The 23789-nt window shown below is 43.7% G+C and overlaps 1 protein-coding gene across 2 annotated transcripts in view; it reads right to left on the bottom strand.

Annotated features, from left to right (window-relative positions):
• LHFPL3 (LHFPL tetraspan subfamily member 3) overlaps positions 1 to 23789 on the bottom strand; it is a 251046-nt gene that overhangs the window by 36065 nt on the left and 191192 nt on the right. The window contains exon 3 of one of the 2 annotated variants that reach the window (XM_040594003.1): positions 906 to 953. The exons of the other annotated variant lie outside the window; for it this stretch is intronic. Within the exon in view, the coding sequence (XP_040449937.1) occupies positions 937 to 953 (17 nt within the window). The 3' untranslated portion in view covers positions 906 to 936. The remainder of the gene's footprint in view (positions 1 to 905; positions 954 to 23789) is intronic. 2 annotated transcript variants of the gene reach the window in all.

Here is a 23789-nt window from a genome sequence, read left to right as displayed (position 1 = left end):
GGTTGCTCAGAGTAATGTCCAGGGTAAAGTTCTGAGTACCTCCAAGGAGGGAGATGACACTACTTTGCTGGGCAATCTGGTCAATATCTGACCAGCCTCATATAGCAAAACCTACAGTGTGCTTAAAATATGAGTGGCAATCCCAGGTGAACAGAAATCCAGGCAGGGAATAACTGAGTTCTGCCTCCCAACACCAGGCAGCAGAAGAAGACCTCTATGTTTCAAGATGCTGTGATTGGTCTCACCTTCATAAGCATTACATACACTACGGTTAAAAGAAGTATATAAACACAGGAGAACATCGCATTTGCCCATAGTAGTCTCTTTTAAACAGTACTGTGAAACATAACATTTTTAATTCCAATGTGTCATCTGTCACATGAAGTTTGAGAACAGAAGAGTCGTCACAAAGCATTCCCATTGCAAAGGCACAGAGGTGGGTAGCAGAGCCATACGCAGCAGCCAGCTGCACCGGTGCCAGGCTTGACTTCTAAACAAGGCAGACGGGGAGCTGATGCTTTCCACCGGCAAGCACAGAAGAAGGGTCGAGACTGTTTCTGACCCATCTGAATTGCACACTTCAACATTTCTACAGTGTATTTCTAAACAGCCGTATCCAATGGGGCCCTGATCCTCGTAGGTACTTCTGAACATAAGAATAACATATACAGCTTGCAGATTTGCCACTAGCAGCTGCCACAAGCTCCTGAAAAACGTGGACTATTAAGACTATACAAAACCAAAGCTGGGAATATAAATATCAAACGAAATGCTTACATGTTGCCGAACATGCTGCCTAACATCAGAAACACGAGACAACAGCAGAAAGCCATGCAACAATCTATTTTGGCAGAAGCGCGCAAACATTTCACAGCTTGTCTCCTGGATGCCATGCGCACACTTACATTAGTCAGTGTCACACTACCTTAACTTGTTTTAAGCATTTCCATCATCTGTGAGGTAGCGAGGGAAAAACAAAATAGTTAAGGTAAAATCAAATGAGATCTTGCACATCGTAGTATAATTTGTAAACAATTTCATTATTGGCTGTAGTGTGGAGAGTGCCAATGGTTCAGGCTTCTGCCTCAATGTATCCAAAAGGGAACTTTCTGAAAGCCAGGTGAGTGATTCGATGGGTTATTAAGAGATAGATGAAAAAAACAGGATTAACAGAGGAGAAGGAGTGACAGAACATGAATAAACACATAAAAAAGCAAAGAATTTTTGTTTTACTGTGTTTTTTTTGCTGTCACGACAGAATCAAAACTCCCAGTAACACCTTTTGATCAGTGGGCAATTTTAAACACTACATTAATCTGGCTACTTCAAAAACATTTGAAAACAGATGCAAAATTAAAAAACAAACAACCACAGATCAGAACAATCAATGAGATCAGAGATAAAACTACATCAGTTATCATCTCAGTATGTATGGATCTACAGAGGTCTTTCTTCTAGATAAGAAATTACAGTAATAAAATGAAAATAACACATGCACACCTTGTTGACACATTGCTCCTCATTTTTGATCATCCTTCCAGAATCATAGGTATCCTTTGAAAGACCCAGTCTACAAATCCTTATACACACAAACTGTCCTAATAGCTTAGATGTGAAAGGCAGCCACGTGTTGCGCTTTTAATTACGTACCCACAGAAGCCTGCTCTGGTGAGACCTTATGCCCATGATGCCCTGAGAAAGCCCAGGGGAACCTAAAGGTACTTTGGATCTCAAAGGGCTGTATCTTCAGTCACCCACTCCTATAATTTATTGTGAATTTACAGTACTTTGTGTAAGTGTATAAACCTTTCATGTCTGATGAGGACAGATACTGAAAGTCACCTGCAAGCTGAAAAATTTGTATCAAGAAAAAATCTTTACTTGCACATCTATATGTTATACTGCTGAACAGCTAAAAATCCATAACAAGCATGGAAGGAACAAGAGTCTCTCCTGAGGGAGTGGCAGAGTAATCAATTGGTCTAAACTTGTGCTCTGCCAGAGAAGCCTCAAAGGAGATGCTAAAATAGATACAATTTGAGACACTACCTTAAAGCAGTAATTTCTTAACTAAGAACACAGAGCAATGGTTCCATTATTGCTTGAAAACTGTTTTGAAAAGAATTTAAGAACTTCAAAGTGGATTTGATGTATAAATCACAAACAGCCAAAATAACATCAGAGTTGTGTTTTCTAGCCAGGTCTAATGTAGAAGCACTGTAAAATACAGCAGAGAAATTAGACACAGTAGCTGGAAATATTTAACTGCATTGATTAACTGATTGGCATGTCAGTGTTGAAAATATATTACCTTTTCTAAAGATTCACAGTAGGCAGTAAGAAAAACAGATATAAGTTGGTATCTCTGTGTGTGTGTGTATATATACATATTTTTTTTAAAAAGAATTTGCTGCGTTTCTGTTTTTCTTGGAAGCTGCGACTATTTGTATCCTGGTACTGGAGTGCCTCCATGGACTTGCCTCCTACCGTTATTTCAGCAATGAAACATGGAACAGAAGTGCTGAAGAACACGCACACTGGTTGAGTACTGAGATACGAAGCAAAGCGGCTGTCTTACAATGCTGGGGGAAAATGAAGTAAAATAGCTTATTAAACAAGTGATACTGACATAATTTTACTTTTTTCCCCTATTTTATTTTGATCCTTCTGCATTGCACGAGCCAACGATCAGAAATTTGTAGCGACGTAATTGTGCTTGGCTCCCTGCCTCCCTCTGGCACGTTGCGGCTACGTGGAACCGATGCTGTTTCGTGCAGATTAGGTGGCAGTCGCTACATTTCAGCAGCATTACACCAACTGGAGACACTTGCGAAATACCCTAGGAAAACTGAGACCCTATTCAAGCACTGACGAAGGCTTCCATGCTCCCCATGCTCTGCCTTTCCTCGGACAATGCAGACATTGCCTGAGTAAATCCCGCTGACTTGATTGATCCTGTTTAAATCAATGCAATTGTTTGTACAAGCAAAGTTGATAGATCCGGCCCTCAGTGGCATTTATCCACCATATTATCTGACATACAAATCAGCTGCTTGGGGCAGCAGTAACTGCTTTGTTACCACTGTGAATTTAGGAAAAATCTATTAAAAGTCAATGAAGAAAGTACATATTTACAGTGGAATAACTGGTATCAGCATTTGACTGGTTTTATTTAGATGTGTAGAGCAGCATTGCTCTGGAGGTAGTTTAAAGAGGTTCTTCTGTCTTTTGGCCTCCTCGAATTCTGGGCTATAGGAAGAAATAATCAAGTCCATTATAATCCTTTTCTTCCAAAATATCATATACATGGGTGAATGATGCATTTGGTTATATAGCTGCAAATCTGCATATTGCTGCTTGTGCCCAGTGACAAAATATTATTTTAGCTTTTGTAACGATTACAGTAAAATTCTCCATGATGTATATCTCCAGAAGTAGTATTTTAGTCTAAAAAATATTGATGACATCTTGTCTACGGCAATGAACAGGTGTTAATACAACAGTAAAGTGTGTCCTGTATTCTTAATTAGTCTCCATTGATTAAACATGCAGATTATTTACAAAAAGTGTAACGCAACAGAAAGGAAGAATAATAACTAATGCAATGGCTGTATTCCCAGGATCACATGCAATTCATCTTTACTAAGCTAGCTGAGCCTCTATAATCTCAAGGCATTTATGAAATAATAGGGAGAGAGCTTTAGGTTAAGCATATTTAGTATAAAAAGTATTTGATTAATTTGTTTCTTATGATGAAATTCTCCTGTTCTTGAGGGAAAAGGAAAGTGCTCGCTCAATGAAATAAAGCCACAGAGACATCTTGCAGTAAGATGCAAGAAGCCTTGTCAGATCACTAATAGAAACAATCTTTATGACACTGAGATGTTGTAGCTTATAATTAAACATCACAGTCCAGCCCCTGTAACCTGTATCATGCTTACATGCCCTATTTTACATGTCACAGCAATTAGTGAAACATAAAGTATATATTTAGACAAAGGCTTCCGTCTGGAGCTGGTGATGAAGTGACTCAGCAAGGCATCATCAGAAGGTATTTGCTAGCGCTAAGGCTTTGCACACCTCTGTGGGGGCTAGACCTGTCAGATTAATACAAGGGGCTATTTTTGTAACATCCAGAAAATTTCTGCTGTACATCAAACTGCACTAGCTGCTTATTTTAGATGACAGCAATTCATACATTTGTCTTGAACAATATAGTCTTTAGCACTTTTTGGGTACGTACATCTCCTGAAAAAAAGAGACTTTCCTGTGAAGCATTTTGTAGAAGAAGGGCTTCCAAATTGAGATCATCAGAGAGATTTTCATCGGGTGCTTCAAACGTGCCAGTGAATTAAGAGCGCCTGTACCGAAGGTAAGTAGCAGTCATGGCGACAGGCTGCCTGGGTATCAAGGAGTACTCCGAGCACATAATTTGGGACAACATGAGCATCTGGATTCATGACCTGCTCTCTTCTGCCGAGCTGGGGTTTGGCCCTGGGCACCGCTGAGTGCCCCCTGAAAGAAGCCATGCTCTTCAGCCAATCTAGTCTTTTATTTATAGCGTTTATTTTTTTCTCCCAGCAATGGAAATCTCACTTCCCTCCTTCCCATTCACTCAGTTGTTTTCGTTCTGGAAAATAACTTTCCTGAAAGCCGCTGTTTCCCCTGCAGGTGTTGATGCTGGATCACATGAATGTGACACACACAGCCTGCTGCTAGCAGAGGGGCTGTATTTGCTTTCTCTCGGCTGCCCTTAAATCTGCCCATGGTGTTTGGAGGGCTAGTCTGAGCCCATGAGCTGAGCAGTTTGCCCTGACTTGTGTCCCCTTCCATGTCCCTGAGCTGACGGGGCAGATCCTAACTGAGACTGTGTGAAGCAGTGGGAAACATCTGTGAGATCCCAGCTGTATCCCCAAGGTCAGAATCAAGGACTTCGAGCAGCTTCTAGAGAGATAATGGAACTTATACCAAAGCCAGGTGATTTCACCAAAGATGTCATCATTAACACTTGGCTTTCACAGTGTGCTCCTCGTGTGTGTAAATCTCAGAAGGATACTGTCAAGGAGGTCGCTGTTACTAACTCTAATGGCACGGTGAAGTGACTTGGAAAAGGTGACACCAGAGCCAACAAAGGCACTGAAATAGAAGTGGGCTTTCCTGAGTCATGGTCTGACTCTCAGCCCTCCTTGCTCCTGCTGCTCCGATGCCACCAGAGCTGCCCTCCCTCTATCGTTTGCTGTTGCCCTTCTGCGGTCCCCGATCAGCTGCCCAGCCTCGCTCACCAAAGCACTTACCAAAGTGCCTTAATTGGCATATGCTCCCAGGTCTTGCTTGGCAAAATGTAGCTGTGTCTGTACTTTTCTAAATGGGGATGGATTAATTGCATGCTTAAAAGCTTTGCTGGATGGAGACCTGCACTCTAGAGCCAGACCTACCTTCATTGCTGGAGCCTGCAGGGAAGAGGAGAAGACATTTTTCTCCTTCTCACATGCTGGCTGGGAAAGGTACAGGCAAGAGAAGCACAGAAAGCACTGACTTGGTTTCTGCAGCAGAGCAGGCAGTACGCTGCTGTCAGCACAGCAGGAACTGGAGCGTGAGGCCCTGAGCACCTGCCTGGACCCCGGAGCACCCCAGGGGAGGCTAATAGCAAGGCTGAGCAGAGAAGTGTACCACATCTTAGTAGTTCTGTCATATTTTCTAATAAAAATATTTGGAGAAAAGGTTTCCCTATTGATTTTGGCAAAAAAACCTCACCCAAACCCCAACAACATTTTTTTATACAGGCAGCTATATAGTAGTGATAATATTAGTTGTACACTAGGATAACTAGTAGTAATAATAATAATAGCCTGTATAAAAAACACTGTTGGGTTTCTAGTAAGAATTGGGTATTAGTAATAATAATGCTTCCCTTTAAGTAGCGCTTTTGTGTGCAAAACATATTAGGGATGGTATCTAAGTTGCAAAACACAGGGGTGCTAGAACCCCCATTACCTAAGCCATTAAACATTTTTAAACTATGGAACAAAAGCACCACATTGTGCCTATTATTATAAGAACACAGCATTTAACACCCTATTGAAAATAAAAACCATACTTCCTTCATCTTTTCCTGACTGAAGCTTACTTCCATTGTCTTCTCAGAGAAGCAATGAAGTTTGGACTTAATCTGTTTAATTCCACCTTTAGTTTTCATCCCTTTACGTTATTATTGTCGATGCATGATTTTTAAAAGATCTGTCCCCAAAGTTATTTCCCCCATCCAAAGGTTTGGTTTTGCTTCTGAGGTGTATATCATGTATAGTAAAGTTACCTGTGTAATCGAGGAGAAAGATCTCTTTGCTGAATCACTATAGTCAGTGGGAGTTTTAATATTTATCTCTACGGCAGCTGAGTGAGGTCCCTTTTAGTTTCTTTCCCTATTAAGTTGCTGCTTTTGTTTTGGGTCTCCCTAGACTCCCAGCATCACTCATGGCAGCAAGCAGAGGGTTCTCACCGTGTCAGCTGTAACAATCACTGGGCTTTTTTTGGTTCAGCAGCAGAACCAGGAAAAAAAAGATTTCTGTCAACCTTCCAAAATGCAATGCTGAAAAATTTAATTTCAGATCAGCAAAATACAATTTGAGGGACGTGGTATGAAAGTAGAGGAAAAAAAGCCTGGTATCACAAAGTGGGAGAGGCAGGCATGGCAGCTATTTGTCCCTGACCTGGTACTCAAAGGAAAAGACAATCACTGAGGTCAAACCCACACTCTGCTACATGCAGGGATTTGAGCCAAAGCCCTTCTTTTAGTAGAGATGTTCCCTAGCTCCAGCCAGAGGTCACCAGAAATAAGATGTTCTCCAGCTCTCCTGGTGTGGCTATTTTACTTTTCATTGCAACTGCACAAATGCTCAGCAGTCGAGAGAGGGGAAGAATGTGTGTTTGAATGACTGCAGCCTGGTACAGCCTTTGGTTGAGGCACAGCACCATTGGGATTTAGCTTGGTGGGAATGGCCATTGAAGCCATTTAAATCCAATTAAACTGTATTGAAAGAAGAGATTTCAGACACATTCCCCAAAAATTCTGTGCAGTGTGATGGATGAGCACTGAAGAAGGGCAGAGGTGGCTCCTCGCTCCCAGGGAAGGGAGGGCTGGAGCCACATCCTCCATCAACATCAGTATACCGGGGAAGGAAGAGGGAAACTGCCACCAAGGTCCAAACTATCAGATAAAACTAGTGCTGAATTTGACCAAATTAATAAAGAACTGTTATGACCCCAAATTGCATTTCTTAACTAATAACTAAAAATGTTGCTGCTAAATACTGCTCACCACCTCTGAGCAATAGCCATGCACATTGAAACCACCACTTTCCATGACAGCCCATGCCCGTGAGCTCTCCCTGCACATGCAGGAGGGCTGCTGGTGAATCCTGCGGCTCCACCAGCACGGTGGTCAAGACAGTATCACAATCTCAACAGCCTCCCTGCAATCTCCTCGCCACTGGGAGCCAGCCCCAGCCTAAAGGATCTGTACATCAGTGCTACTTCACTAAGCCTGCTGCTTTAGGTTAGAAGGTCCCAGGGCTGTACGTCAGCTCTCTTGTACATGTTATTATTTTTCTATCTAAATCTTCTTTAAATTATGGGCACTTATTTCAGTAAGTGTGGCTGTTGATTTACAGTTTGTACTTTGTACACTTTCTGTAGTGAAGCATAAAATTGAAAGGCTTATGTCAAATTCATTCATACATGGACATTTTCAAGAACAAATTAATTTTAAAGCACTTAGAGGGTATATAATGTTTCTATGCCATGCTTTACAAATCTATAGAGTAATTTATTAACATAAAGTCTATTTTAGAAGAGAGCTACAGCGGAACAGATAGCAGAGCTATTTCAATCTAAAATATCCCAGTGCTACACTCCCCCAGATATCTGCAATTCAGATCTGATCAGAATCGTGAGTAATCAGTTTCTAAAGCAAAATTAGTATACAAGGAAAAGCTCTCAGTGCGATGCCCTCTTGCAAAACCAGGCTATTCTAGGACAAATTAATTTTTCTAACCATCAGTATGCAACACACTAGATAAGGGGTCAGATTTGGATCTCAAACTAGTATAAATCAGGAATCACAGTTATGCAGGACCAGAATAAACTCATTTAGATGAATATTGGATAAATGCCATGTGTAACTGTAGTACCAGGGCCATTGTAATTAACTTCAAGAGTTTCCAACCCATGAGAACAGCTGTCTTCCAGCTGACTTTACTGTTGCCGTCCTTCTCCTCCGGATGGCACAGCTAATGGAGCGTGCCCCTGCACAGGGCAAGTGCACTCCCTGTGCCATCTGAGTCCAGGTTCTTTGAACATCCTTCCAGCGCTTTGTGTTTCAGAGGGTCACCAGCTTTTTGTGTGTTTTCTTCAGCAGCAGCTGGGAACTGCCAACACTGCTCAGCACCTTGCTGCACAGGGCCAGGGGACCCAGAAACCATGCGGACCACCTCCCTTTTGTCACAGCCAAGCTCCTTCTCCCCTTACAGCATCACCCCTGCAAATTCCCCCACACCCAGCACTTATCACTAGCAAATGTGGTAGGCAATCATCAAAAATGCTCAAAGAAAAGTGGTGACCCAAATTCAACCCTGGGATGAGCAGCTTCAGTTCCTCTGAAATTGCAGGCTGGCACAGACAGGAACAAGTGCTGAGTCTAACGAGCTGACAGCCAGCTGGTGTATCACAGCTACTCCTGCTCCATCCTGGCATCCTCGTGTCTGCATTTTTTCAGGGGCATTCCTGCTCTCTCTGCAAGCAGCAATTTACTGTACTAAGAGTACAAGGAGTAAAATACACAGCGATGGCTGCAAAGTGCTGCCATGCTCCTTTTCCCACTACTCATCCTGCTTGGCTTGTGTATGGCACCTGGGTAGCTAAGTATATAATTTGGACACAGGTAGTGCATTGCCTCATCTCCTCAGGAGAAATGGAGACACAATCAGAATTTAGAGTGACTTCTAAAAGGTGCGTATTTCAAAGGCAAAATTGCAACATAAAGCATTCGGAGAAACCATAAACCAAGCACCACCTATGTGCAGAAGGGGGAAGGAAAATGTCATTCTTTGTTAACAGCCGGTAGCTGCAGACCAAAGGGTCTAACTCAAAGCATCCATTCCTGCTCCTCTCATCAGAGGGAGGAAGCCCTAGTTTCAGTTCCCCCATGCAGTGAACTTGGAGACATTTATAAAAAGTGGAACAGCTTCCACAGCGCAGGGTGATAAAGGTCACCCCAGCACAGCTGGTCAGGACAGCACAGCCATGGTAATCCCAGGGAGAAACCTGCCTGTGGGTGACGGGACCATCCTTCCACAGAGACAGGCAGGCCAGGGCATCACCCTGGGGCTGCGCGGATGCTGTCGCAGGACGGAGGAGCTGCACCTTGCCCTCCTTCTGCTGAATGCTGGGACCAGGTTTCTCAAAAGTAGCTAGTGATACTGGGCGCATTACACCCCTCGCACAGGAATGGATTTTGTTGGACATTCATTTTCTGAAAGTCAGTTGAAACTGAGCCCCCCAGAAGTCCTTTGGATAAGGTTAGTCACCGCCAGCCTCCTGCACCGCCTCCTTCCCCGCAGCCCCACAGCAGTCGCGTCGCTGGCACGGGTGAAGGGATAAAAGCTCTTATTCCAGCAGGAAAGGCTGAAAAAGGAAGAGCTGTTAGTCTGAAATTCTGCAGTGAAAGAGGATGATTTCAAAGGAACTCAAGGAAAACTTGCACCCAGCTCGCTGGGAATGCCTTAGGTCTAGACTTCACCTATTTCTTTGCAGAAAGCCAGTTAGTGCTGCAGCCTTACAACTGCTTTAAATGAAGGGACTCCTATAATTTGCTTTATCATTGGAGGGCAATGGCTGGCAGCCAGGGAGTGTGGGAAACAGTGGGGTGCTGGAGGAGACCCTGGTACAGCCCCGTTGGAGCCACTGCCCCGCTGCATCAGGGAGGCAGTGGTACCGACTACCGGGCTGCCTGCCATGCTGTTCACTGGGTGTTTTGCACACTCCTGTTTGCAGTTGCTAATAAATACCCTCAATGTTAATAATTTGGGCTGGAATCTTCTGTGACTTCTTTCTGCCTCAGGTTGCGTTATTTTGTGGTTTTTTTTTTTTTCCTTTAAAGTTTCAGCACAGCAGTTCAGCAGTTTTTGAGAACCTGTACCATTGCCTAAAGGAGTTCCTGACTCTGAGAGGAGACAAAATACATCAGCTTTCCTGTGGCTGTCACAGTAATACTCAAACATTAAATAAATGGTATTTGGATGCAGTTTTTCTGAATTTGATTGTGAAAATCACTCATGAAGACCTTTACAACTAAATGTCAGTATACACCTATCCCACCATTGCTGTGCTGGTGCAGAGTGCCCTGGGGCTGTTCGTGCCCTGTGGGTTAGATTCACAGAGTGGTCATACTATCATGCAATGATACTATAGCACCCACTTTTCAGAGATCACACTCCTCAAGCATTCACAAAGCAGGATATAAAAGGTAGGCAGCTTGCAGTGTGAGGGGAGAGATAGGTTCCTTAGCTTGGGATGCAGAAAAGCCAATACAGCACAGAAGGACTGTCTGTGCTAGAAGACAGAAAACATAAAAGCCAGGATGCATTTGAAATGCAAGCCTGCTGAGCTCTGCACAAAATGCAGAGGAAATACTCAGCTTTTCCTTGCTGGTAGAAAGCTTCTACTCAAGAGCATTTCTATGGACCCCTGCTGTTTCCTACCCTTGTACTCCAGGAAGGCACTTATTGTTTGTCTTCCCTTCTACTGTACTAAATCTTCCCAGCTGGCTCTCACAAAATCTGCTGGGACATCTCACAGCTCCCCTGGGACCTCTGCAGGGCCAGGAGGGGATGAAGCCTTGATCCTTGGCGGTGGTACTCATTCCTAGCCCAGGCTGCCTCCTTTAGCCATGTGCATCTTCAGATTTCCAGTGTGCTGGCTGGGATTTTGGATAGGAGGGAATGCTCCCTGGACATCACCAAGTCTCCCTCCCACACCTCAATAAATATCTCCTACAGGTAGGTCCTCCCTCCGTGTGGGTAAGGGAATCATTATTAAGTAAATGCTGTGTTTGCCCAGAAAAATGCTCATTAACAAATTACAGTTGTTTCTCTCTAACACTGTCATAACTTTCTCAGTGAATTGATGTGGAGGAGTTCCTTGAACTGCCTCTTTAATTGTGCTGCTAATGAGATAGGTAGGGCGCCAGGGTAAATAAGCATCTCTGCTACTATGGCTGGAGATTGCCTCCAGCTGCCGAACTAACAGCCACAGTGAAGTCCGCAGCACAGACAAACATTTTGCTACTGCACCAGATTTCAAGATGGCTTATAAAAAGCATGGATTTACACAATACAAAAGACTTTTTAAGGTGTTTGGCTTGATATTGCAGGGTATAACATTAGCACTATGTAGATTTAATAAAGCGTGTAGGACAGAGATATGAAGAACTGCTTTCCCTGAGTGTTTGACAACGAGCCACCATCATTAAACAGGGGTGTTCCTAGTAGGGATGTGCAGAGCTTGTTCCTAAACCTTAAACTGTTCAACAACAGTGCAGACACTGCATCAGATCACAGCTGATGCAATCTGTAGCTTGCACAAGAACTGATGTTATGTTTAAACCGTGAAGAGAAGGCAGCCATACATACAAGACCTGTTGCTTGGTCAGTCCTGTAGAGGAATGAAGCTGGGTTAATTATCATTGATAATATACAGCTGTGGGTTGGCCGATGTAGATAAGGTGCAGCTGTGGCTGGTTCTTTTAAGTGGTTGAGAGCCAATGAAGAGAGAGCAGCTGAGGAAGAGAGAGGAAGAAGAAGAGAGACAGAGGGCCCTGGATGAGGTGAGACTAGGAGAAAACAGCAGAGGGACTGGTGTGAAGAGTGTGTTGGTATGTGATGGTAAAAGACCTTGTTGTAGCTGGCTAGTTTGGAGAGTGCCATGACAAATTGGATCTGCTGTTTTTAAGTACAGCCACCTTTTAAGAGCTTAAGTCTGCAGAAGAAGAAATAATGGCTGCTCTAGTTAAGTGGGTTTTTTTTTTTTTCCCTCTAAAGGATTTAGAGGCCAAACAAGAAGAAACCTCAAGTTCTCTAATAGCTGAGAAGGTTAGAGACTTTGGGTGGCTAACCAGGGGATGACTGAGACAGAGGCAGGAGCTGAGGCTGGCAGGCGTGTACTATCTGCGTTCTCAGTATCCACCTATCACTGAGGATGCTGAAAAACTGGGAAAGATGCAGAGAAGACCTGCAAAAGTGGCTAAGGAATAGAGAAGGCACCTAATAGGGAGAGAGAGCGCTATTTGTCTAGCTTATCAAAAAGAGGATTGAAAGGTTTTCACAGGGAGGAAAAAGCTTTTTAATCTGGTGGAAAAGGATGAATGGTTGAAAGCTGAAACCAGATATATCTGAAGAGGAAATCAGGCAAAACATGTTCATAGTGAGGGTTGGAAACAAGCTGCTGAGGGGTCTGCAGTGCTGATGAATATGTCACAATGCTTTTCTGAGAGAGAAAATTGTACACGTGCTATGTTTTGTTTCTGCCCATCCCCATGCAGGCAGAACAGGGTGAGATTTCAAGCGCTGTGATAAAGCCTAGTTGTCTCTTCCAGCTTTGAGCTCTGGGACCCTGTACATCTGGAGGTGCATAGTGGTGTGCATGTCAGCTGGGGGTCTGTGCAGGGAGAAGGAGCCCCTGTTGTCACTCTCTCCCCTTCCAACAGGATCATCATGCCAGGAACCAGTGCTGGAACTTAATCCTAAAAGCCTGCCTGGCTGTTTCCAAAATCCCTTGCAGCACAACCCTCTTGCTTGTCTGACCTCACTGAAACTCTTCCTAACAAGCAGAGGGGACAGCAGGGCGTTGCAGGGGTGACTACACCGGCTCGCACCTGTCCCCAGCAGGGAAGGTGGCTTGGGGTGCTGAGCCAGGCTGACATGACTCCGGTGGGTGATGCCTTCCTCAGGGGGATTATTCAGGAGAACAACCCGTCTCCTCATTCTAAAAGAGTTTTCTGTCTGAAACTCAATACTTCTTAACTGAAATTGTATCTTCCCCCCGCCTCCTCTCTCCATTTCTCCATCTTCCACAGAGAGAAACAATTTTTTCCCCAGTGGAGCAACAACATCCTTCAAATGCCTACTGGAAAGCTTCACTTTCACTTAGTTGGTGAACTTAGCTGTGCACACTCTGTGAATCAGCCCTGCACCCTGTTCTAGCTATGCTCTGCTGCAGCTGCGCCTTTGCATCTAGCAAATGGCTTTCTATATAATTATAATATTTTTCAGTCCATGGCAGGATTGAACTCAACAGGGCTAAAAGGCTCAAAATAAGGTGGGTATGATGTCACCTGTGGCAAAACAATAACTCCCACCTTCTTCGAAGTGGACTGCAGCAATTTTTTATGCCTTTAAGTTGTCAGTCTCATGGCAAGATGCTGGCAAAAATTAACTCCCACACTTGGCTTTGCAAGAGGAAGGTGACTGCATCATGGACAGTGTCTCAGGCTTTCATAAATTTATCTTTGACAAAATGCATCTCTTTAGTGAGAGAAGAGCTATGCTGGAAATAAGCAGGGAATGCTAACACCCTGTCATGGTGCTCGTAGACTTTTTCAGGATGGAGACTCCTTTAGTCAACTAAAGAATTTATCAAAATGTCCATACACTTAACTATAGAAGAGCAAAAATCTGAACAGTGCTAGTAATGGTGGAGCAGCCCTTGGAGAAGAAAGACATGTAGACTGTGGTTGAATTTCCAGTGCCTTGCAATATCCCAGACTGCATGTCTGGGACCCTTGAGGATTCAGCCCTTGGAAAGAGTAACTTTCCTTTGGCTCATGAACAGTTCCCTAATAGTAATCTCCACTGACAAACTGCAGATCACCCAAGGATGCTCAGCAGAAAATTGCCTGGTCTCGTAATGATATAGTAAGAAACTTAAGATCCTGCTCTCTTCCCAGCCCACACTCCTTCCTCCAGGACCCCTTGTATTTTCTTCCCATGACTTCCAGGAAATGTAGCTGCTCCTGGGAGTTACAAAGGGAAAAGCTCTTCCTTGAGCAGTATCACTCACTAATGTGTTTAGCACAGGAGTATTTCCTCTTTTTTTTTTTTTTTTTTTTTTTCTTTAGCAGGCAGAGAGGGGTAAGAGGGGTAACAAATGGCACAACTAATGAGTCAGTTATGTGTTTTCAAAAGGATGGAGAATGAGTTATTTGACAGAAAACTGAAAGGCTTGATTGCAGACTCCGTTGTGAGCCTCTACCAGTTTGGCTGTGGTATAATCCATTGACTTTTCAATAATTGTCTTAATTAAACAATAAGAACTGAGGGGCAAATTAGACCTAAAGTCCACATTTGCAGGGAATTAAAAGCATAGCATTCTGGCTGGTAGAGATGAACATTTAAATCAGCTGATTTAACAACAACTAAACAAAACCTTGCTAACTTGTACAATAAGAAAATCAATAGAGAGATCAGGATAAAATACCTCAAATTGACAAAGAGAGACAGAGAAGTGGAAATTAATGACAATTACCAAAAAAATCCAAACACAAATCCCAATAGTTTTCACATAAAAGAGGCTTCTAGGGCAGCCACTCCACAGTAGAGGAAAGCAAAACTTATGAAGACATTAATCAAGGAACAAGCGAAAAGAAAATGAGATGCTTCGGGGCACAGAGATGACAGAAAGCATATCTGTGGCAATAAGGGATGATGGAAATCACACAGAGGGAAATAAAACAAAGGATACATGAGGAAAGGATGCAAGAGCTGCAGAACACCTGCTCTGACAATACAGTCATTTGCTCTCACTAAAAGAGAAAATCAATAAACTCTGCGTAGGAAGAAAAGCTTATTAAATCATTGACTGTCCAACTGGATATTCTTGTTGGCAAACACATTGCTCTGTGTGATGGATGGACATCAGGGTCAAGAGGTCCTTCACTGAAGTGATCGGGCTTCGTAAAATCTAGATTTGCAAGCAGCCGGGGAGGTGGAGCCCCAGCGACACTGCTGCTGGGTGATTTGTGTTTGCTGCAACATTGTGAGATTGGATTTCAATTGAGGGAGAAGCGGGAGGGACTCTTGCAGCGCTGGCCCAGGGATGCTGGATCCGCGCACGCCTGTGACCAGCCATGCTGCAGCATCTGCCCCTGGAGCAGTGGTGGCCAGTGGCCGCAGTGGTCTGCTCTGGGTCACCAGTGCTGGTGGCTCACTCCCTCACCCTGGTCTCCCAACATGAAGCCTGGCGGTAGAAACGGAATGAAACCACAACACTAATTCTTTGCGTGAAGACATGCCCTAGCCCATCATCACTGAAGGACTTGTGAATCCTACAGTCCCAAAGCTTTGGGTGGGAAGGGACCTTCAAAGATGATCCAGTCCAACCCCGCTGCCATGGGCAGGGACACGTTTCACCAGGTCAGGTTGCTGAAGGTTGCTTCGTTTGGCACATACTGAAGCAACAATAAAATGCCTTCTTCAAAGACACCCTGTGTTTCTCCCGCTGTCAGGCAGAGAGTTGTAGCTTGATTTGGTTTTTGCTCTCCCTTTGGCTGTTACTAGCAGGTCCCTGGTCCCATTAGCACCAGCCCATCGCTTCCCTATGCCCCGTACCCCATCACCTCCACAGGCTTTCCCCATGGGTCAGTGGCTTCTCCTCTGCCCTGCGGCGTTACTGAAGGTGAAATGCAGAGCTCGCTTGCTCACCTGATGAGAGCAAGAGAGGGAAAGCAAAGGGACTTCCCAGGGAGAGCAGCGGACTATAAGGCTTCAGGAATGTGTATTTCATCCACAACTGTGCAGCCGAGCAGACAAGCCTGAGGCACAAAGAAACCAAGGTCCTACAGGACGGGGTCACAGACCCAACGCCCCAGCCTCCCCTCCAACACAGCACCTTCTTCTGAACCGAGGTGACAGGATTGTACCCCAGGGGAGCTCAAACATGTTCCAGTGTACCTGCAGCCCCCTCACTGCATGGCTCTGTGCATGGTGGCGTGGAGTCCGGTAGAGATCTGGAGATGGCAGCCATGGAAATGTCACTTCCCACAGCTACTCCTGTAGCTTCCCTCCTGCTGTGTCTCTTTGCCAGCATAACTTACACTGGCAGTCAGATTTCTGTGTCTAACCAACACAAAGCATTTGCATTTTATTAAGCACTTCTCACATTAAAAAATGCTTTCAGATTTTCTTTTTGGAGTAGTTACTTCTTTAATTTTCTAACCATACTAATTACTTTTTCCTTTTGCAGGGGAGATGTATGTGTTCTGCCTCTCAGGGGCGAGGCTGAGGTCCTGGATGCTCATTTTAGATGGCCCTTGAGGACTGGCTGTCAGTGTCTGTAAATCCCAAGCTCCCAAACACTGTAAGTTTACTGCTTGGATTGGGATCTACCCAATTTGACCTTGATGAGCAAAATGTTTTTCTGCTTTTTTTTTTAGAGCTTTGGGTTGGAGAAAGCACAAAGTGGTTTTCTTTCTTTTCCTGGAATATGAAGTGCTGGATCAGGCTTATTATCACTTGGGGTGACTCCTGCTTCAGTTTGGTCTGAGGAACACCAGGGGATCAAACTAAGCGTTGGCTCTTTGATTATTAAAAAATTATTTAGAGATGTTTTCTCCTTCCCAAATTCACGTCAAGAAAGTCTTGTTTGTTGCCTGTAAATTGTGGAAAATTTTTACATTCCAGTGCATTTTCTTCTGAATCCTGACAGATTAGAAGAAAATCAAAATGATTATGTACATTAATAATAGAATACACACATAAAGATAACCTTGAGGTGTCTAAGCTTTATCCATATTCCTCTATCTTGCTGTTAGCTTTTGTATGTGAATGGATTAAAAACAAGAAAAATATTGTGAACTAGATTTACATGTAAATCTTTTTGTCTAAAAAAGAAAAATAGTTCGTATCAATGAATCACTGATGATTTGTAAGGAGTCTTTGTTTTCCACCATAAAAAAAAAAAAAAAACTATCTGCAAGGAATGAATTTCTAACCTTAAATAGTTGATACTATTCAAATTAGTTACAGCTTAGCAAAACTCTTTCTTCCTCAAGTCATAAATTATTTGTTTTTCTAACAGAAAGCAAAGCTTGATTTTATTTTACTGTGCTCACACAGTATCATCCCCTTGATATTACATTATGTTTATTTAGAAAAAGAAATGAAAATTTTTCTTTTGGTTCTTCTGGAAAAAAACATATTTGGGGAAAAGAGAAAATCAACAATGCTTGTATCACAGTTGGCAGGAGTCGCAACAGGAAAAAATATCTCCATTTACCATTTTTTCATTTCTTCTGCATTTTTAGTTGTGTTTAAAAGCAATGCTAACTATGATCTGAGCATACGTTGAACCATGAAAACCAGTGAAAAGCAGAAAGGTCAGTGGTGGGCTGTCTCCTATATCAGGCAGCCTTGCCAATGTCTGCTGTGAGATTTAATGGTCAGCTTGCTCAAGTACCAAATTTCCTCAGCTATATTCAGCCATCTGGAGCTTTCTACAAGAGTCACACACTGAGAAAGCACATCACACGCAGTGGAGTGGCTGGGAACTCTGTCTGAGGTAACCTGTTGAAACCAAACCAAGTGCCAGACATGTGGTTTTGAGGAACCTGTTTTCCAAATTTATTTATGTGACTGAGATGCACAAAATCTATCCACAGGGTGCCAGAATTTTTCCAATTATTTGCCTACTGATAGAGGTAAAATCAATTAGGGTTGTATTAAACTACCTTAGTTAGTAGGTGGAATATATCAGGGGGGGCAATTTCTCTGGAATTTGATTGATGTGATGCCAGGTAGGAAGTTTGCTTTGTAAAGCTATGGGAAGCTTAACTGTTCAGCTTGCTATCTGGTCTAGTTATAGATACAGAATATTTAGTAGATTATTTGAACCTTTGAAGAAATTGTACTGGGGTGCTCAGGAACGAAAGAGGTCAAGAATCTCATTTTAATGTAATCAGTGCAATCACACAGATGGATCTGGTCTGATCTCAGCCTGGTGTAGTTGCTGCCCCCTATGCAGGGTACAGTAAGTCAGTGGAGAAAGAAGTTCTTCAGACGATTTCTTTGCAGCAATACTGTATGAAAATAATTTGAGCTATCACTTCCAGAATGAAAAATAATCTAATTTTGGGGGGAAAGCAGAACTGACACTGATGGACGAACAGGTGGCGGGGGGGGGGAGGGGGGGAGAACGGGTGTTAATCCTATTGCTGCATCCAAGCCGAGAGAGAGAACCTTATCCTCCAGCACTGATGACTCAGCAGAGGGCAGATATTTAAGGAAAGGTCCTGCTCCGTTTACTTAAAAAATTGGCTCTAGGAATTCAGTTTGCATGAGGGATGCAGGATTGAGCCCTTGGTTACGGCTGCAAGGTGTTATAAACTCCCCTAATCCCTCTCCTGCCCCCTGGAAAAACCCCACAGCAAACAGGAATCCCCAAACGAAGCACTGCATTTCTCATTTGAAGAACTGCTATTTGAAATCTTTAATTTTTCAGGGTTTTTTTTGTAACAATATATTACCAGATATATTTGATGTCTAATTTAACTTGGTTTCTACACGTCAATAAGTATATGAAATGTCTTCGTCTTTCAGTGAGGCAGATGCAACCACAAAATCTTGCTCTTTGGCTTGATTTCCAACTACCTGTCACATTTGTTTTTCTAAATCAAGGCCAGCCTGCTAAAAATGCTTAATAATTCAATTTTCAATGCCTATTGCCCTTGCCCAAAAGGCTAACTTCTTCATCTCACTAGGAGCCCTGCAGAGGAAAAGACTCTGAAAACTGCCAAGGTCAAGAGGAATTCCAGATTAAGGTTTATGTTGTGCCGATATTTAAGTAAACAAAGGTAAATTCCAGCAAGAGGGATGAATTTAGAGCACATGCAGTGTGTATTTACTGCAGTGAGGTAGAGCTGGAATGGAAATCTTCTCCTCCTATTGCCAGGAGGGACTGAGCAGGAGCAATGCAAGAGGATGTGGAGGAAGCTTTAGCAGAAGGTGCTGGCATGGGTGATGAAACAGCAAAGCAGGAAAAGCCCCAGTAGCAGAGACTACTGCAGTATGTGGAGCATTCACAGAACCTTCCAGAGCCTGTCTTCAAGCTGGGGTCCATCTACATCTACTGGGTTACATCTACTCCAGTAAACGAAAACTATCCTCCTCTCCAGTCCTGAGGGCAAGAAGCATAGCAGGGTGTCCTCAGCCCTGCCTCTCTCCAATCCTCTCCAATTCCCAAAATGACCTCCTCCCTAACACGTAAGGGCTCTAGGCAATGTTATCTCCCAAAGCTTGTCCCAGATATTACTATCCAGAGCAAATCAAAGCTGGGTCAGAGAATGCACCCACAGTACACTAACAGCCTGGACAGTAGCAGACAGTGCTTCAGCCCTTGTTCGTGTACAAATGATTAATACAGATGTAGCCAGGGAGCCCAAACTGGATGTGGAGGATGTGTCTGCCCTTCACTGTTGGAAGAGTTGGATGATACACTTTTGTATTTCAGTTTCATTTACACTGGGAGGAAGGTTGTAATGTTTATTAACTGTTTAAAAAACAGGAATCTAATCAAAATCAGCCCTCCAGGCCCCTTTAAAAGTCACCGGGTGAAAATAGGTATATCCAGATTGTAGTTCATCCCCAGAACACTGTGGATATCTCGTATCCACTTGGAAATCTCAAATGGCCGTGGGCACTTAAACATGGGCACCTGATGCGCATCCCATGAAGGATGAGTTGACTCTGCACTCTGCTCTCCATTGACAAGTGCTGACTACACCTCCCCTGATACAAGAGCTCAGCATCTCACACATGCGGGCATCTATGTACAGGTGTCTTCTGAATCTGAATCCCACCCAAACTGTGCTAGTGGCTGTGTTGTCACTGGCCATGCTATTGCAGAACAGACATACTGGGGATGCAAGGCAAAACCAAACGAAGATATGTCTATGCTGCAGCTATCTGATAATGTGATTGCAGCTTGTAATCAAAGATAAACAGGGATAGCTGTGGCCTATCTGTTACCTAGCAAGGCTTACAGCAGTGGCAGGTGCAATGACGTAGGCATCATTCACTAGTATTATGCAGCATCCAGGTGCTTTAATTTATGGGTACATTTAGCCTGTGCTACCACTTCTCCATTGCTGTGCCTGTACAAGCTAGCCTGATGCTAGCTCTGCCCTGCTGTGCGGAGTTTGCTTGCAGCTCTGCTCAGGTCAAACAGGGAAAGCAGCAGAGCTGACCATGCTGGATGTGTGAAGCAATGGCCAAGAGAGATACAGCTTTAATCAGCTTGCTAGTGTGATGTGCTTGAAACCAGCGTACTGGTTCTGTATCTATACCAGGTCACGTTTTGCCCTCTGAGCCTTGCCTGAACTTACAGGGGATGTACCTTAGTCATTGTGAGAAAAATACAGGAGTGTCTTCTGAAGTTCATTAAAATGTGATTGAACTGTGAGAACTGAACAGGAAAAAGGAACAGCTTCTTGAACAGAGCAGCCCTGCTGTTCAGGGAAATAGAAGTAAAGCCCTGAAAGGAGTGGGAGATACATACAGGGAGACACCGATAGAGATATTTTAAAATAACCATATGGAATGAATGGAGAACGAAACTGCAAACAGAACACATTTACATGAAGCTGAACAAAACCAGGGAAGTTCGACTCACTATCTTTATCTTGTGTGAAGGTTTTATTGTGCCTTCAGGATAAAAAGGAGCTCGAAAGGGTTATATATCTCATGAAACACATCTGCTGAGCTTCTAATGGTTATGCTGCAGGTAGAAGATGTTGCTTATCAAAGCCTAAATAATGTTCTCGCTTTCACGTATAAAGAGGAACTGTAAAGTCTGGGAGTGGGATTTCCCAAAGCAGGCTCATGCCAGAAAAATACCTACTCATTCCCTGCTGGCAGGGCTGGCAGCCTATGACTAATTCTGCATCAGTCAGGCTACTGATCTGCTGTTAATCTACACACAAATTCTGTCAGTGCATTAATATCCCTTAGTGCTTACACAGAAAGAAAGCAAAATATAGACAAACCAAATAAATTATTGTCTTCTATGCATTGTCTATGGTAGTGATCATAATGAGACTGTTCCTTGGGATAAATGAGCCGGTCACATTCCTTTTCATTTTGGGAATGTCCTAGGGCCTGGAATAGTTTCAGGTGAGTTTAGTGCTTACAGAAAATAGTACATTGACAGCCTTGAAAAATTAAGTCTTTTTCCAAAGAGCAGAAGCATGCCCAGTAGAAACAGATTTCTCTGCAATTTTCCACCAATAGGCTGCCAGATGTTCTCTGGAAAGTGGGATTTTCCATGCAGGACAGATCCCATGCCTCTTGTTAACAGCAGAAGGGACATCCTTGTGCCTTCTGCTGACCTCCCCCAACAGTGCAAGGTGGTCGCCACACTTCTCACCGTAGGGCACCCAGGCAGCTCACGACAGAGTGGATGTACATGCATACCTGTGCTTGTGCTCTGTCACCCACGCAATGGCCTCCAGCATGTTCCCTCGCCAAACCCAACTGCAGTGGAGCTGCCACCAGCACCCCAGCCTTGTCTCTGTCTTCCCCATCTCCTCTGGTGGCCCTGAACCCCACAGACTCTCTGTTTTCTGTCCAGATCTCTCGGTACAGCCCTGCTCTCTGTACATGTTCACAACCATCCTATTTGGTTCCACCCCGTGACAGATAGGGCTGGATTCAATCCGGTGAATCAGCAGCCTGACTCGCCATTAACAATACACCTTTTCCAGGTTCTCAAGACACTGGCACCACATCTTGGCTGTAATTCTTTTGCTGTAGAGCAACCATGCTAGAAGGCATTACAAAATTCTGCTCCAGGTACATGGAGCACAAAATGGTTCTTTTTTTAACATTTACCCGTGCTGTTCCACTTCCCATTCATCCAAGTGTAAAACAGCTCTGAGGGGGTTCTCAGAGGACCCAGTGGGGTATCCTACCATGAATTTGGCAGGTTTGCCTGCTACCCCTAGATGGTTTGTTGTTAGTCAGTTGCCTCAGTGGGTTTAAAAATATTTTAATTGATTCAAATATATTCACAACATTTCTGTAATGGTTTTTAATTGTGTAATTAGTGTAAAGACATATAATCATGTAATGAGGCTGTGTAATTACAACATGTAATAATGTAGTGCTGTTACACACATCCTTTTTAAACAAAGTGGGGAAAAAGCATGCTTGTAACTCCCAACATCATAACTGTGAGTCCCAGAGTGTCTGTATATATTTCCTTACATATATCCTGGCTTTCCTTGTGCAATCACGGAAGTTTAAATACAGAAATATATGCTATTATAAGGCTGCCAGGCAGACACCAAATATTTTTGGAAATCAGCTCAATTAAATTGTGTGGTGCCAACATTAAACGGTTGTGCTCAGGCTGGCATATCTAAAGGCAGCTGTTGAGGAAAGAGGAGGTAAATTAGCAGAAGATGTGATTGCAAAGCGCACTTAATTCCTGCATGGATGCCCTCGCTGCAAAGGATAACAGTGCTTTTATCACGTGGCCTAACTCTCCTTACAGTGGAATTGCATGATGGCCTGATCCATCTCTCCTTGAGGTCAGTGGAAAAGCTCCCAGTGGCTTCAGCAGGGCAGGCTCACACTCCCTGCGAGGCTGATCCCACTCCGTGAAAGGCTTTAAGGCTCCTTGTACACATGGGAAATCGGTGCCTTATTCTGCTCCCCTCTGCCCCTGCTCTGGTAAAGTCATCCTTAGTTTCAGGGGTGTAAGGCACTTGGATTCATGTACTTTTCTAAACAAGGCAACATGTCTCAAAAAGAAAGAGTTTGCTGCTGTAAAGTTTCATCAGCTCCCAAGTAGATCAGACATGCTGTTCCATCACAATGAAAAGCGGTTTACAATCCACAGAATTAAAGTACAATAGGATTAATAGTCAGTAATTACTGACTCGTGTCAGGTGAATGACTCCAGTGTTCGTCTATATTTTACTCATTTTAAGAAAAGGATGGTAAATCCCCAAGCCAGGCAGATGTTGCAGGTTTGCACATGAGACATCCTTCACCCCCAGCTGTGGAAACAATACTGTACCTGTCACTGGTTTTGTATAGAATTAATGAACAGTTTGCAAAATGTATCACATCCTCAATAGTTGATGGACATGTTAATAATGCCTTATTTATATTTTGCAGAATCATGACCCAATTTCATTCACACATTGGCACTGCAGTTAACTAGAGTGAATACAGCATTTAATGCAAACAGGTGCCAATGCTGGAAGGCTTCTGCGTGGTTACCTGAGCGGAAAACCCCTCCTAATGGTGCTTCGGATGAAATAGCACAGCTGGCTAATACCTCCTTTACAGTATGTACAGATCACTTCAGGATGCACCAGTCTTTTCAAAGGGTCTGAGGTACTTCAAGGCCAGCAAGCAGCCATGTCAATCTAACAGCTTGTTGCCATCCAGAGGTGGTTTGACTTTCCCTCCCTCCTCTCCTTCCTGAACCCGCAGATTCTGTGTTGTGCAGCAACAGTGTGGGTGCTGCTGGAGCTTGTGGGACATCCCTGTGATCTGATCTGATCACTAACACAACAGGAATTTTTCTTCCTCTGAGCTCCAGCAGGCAGCCTGGCAGCCATAAGGCAGAAGGATGGAGCTGGCCCCTGGGGGCAGAGGCTCAAAGTGAGGAAGGCAACTGGATCGCCTTCATCTGGCAGTGATGAGCTGTTGGATCAGCTCCCACACAATGCACATCAT

The sequence above is a fragment of the Falco naumanni genome, chromosome 5 (genome assembly GCF_017639655.2).
Source record: "Falco naumanni isolate bFalNau1 chromosome 5, bFalNau1.pat, whole genome shotgun sequence".
Lineage (NCBI taxonomy): Eukaryota > Metazoa > Chordata > Aves > Falconiformes > Falconidae > Falco > Falco naumanni.
This window is presented reverse-complemented; position numbering and strand designations above follow the sequence as displayed.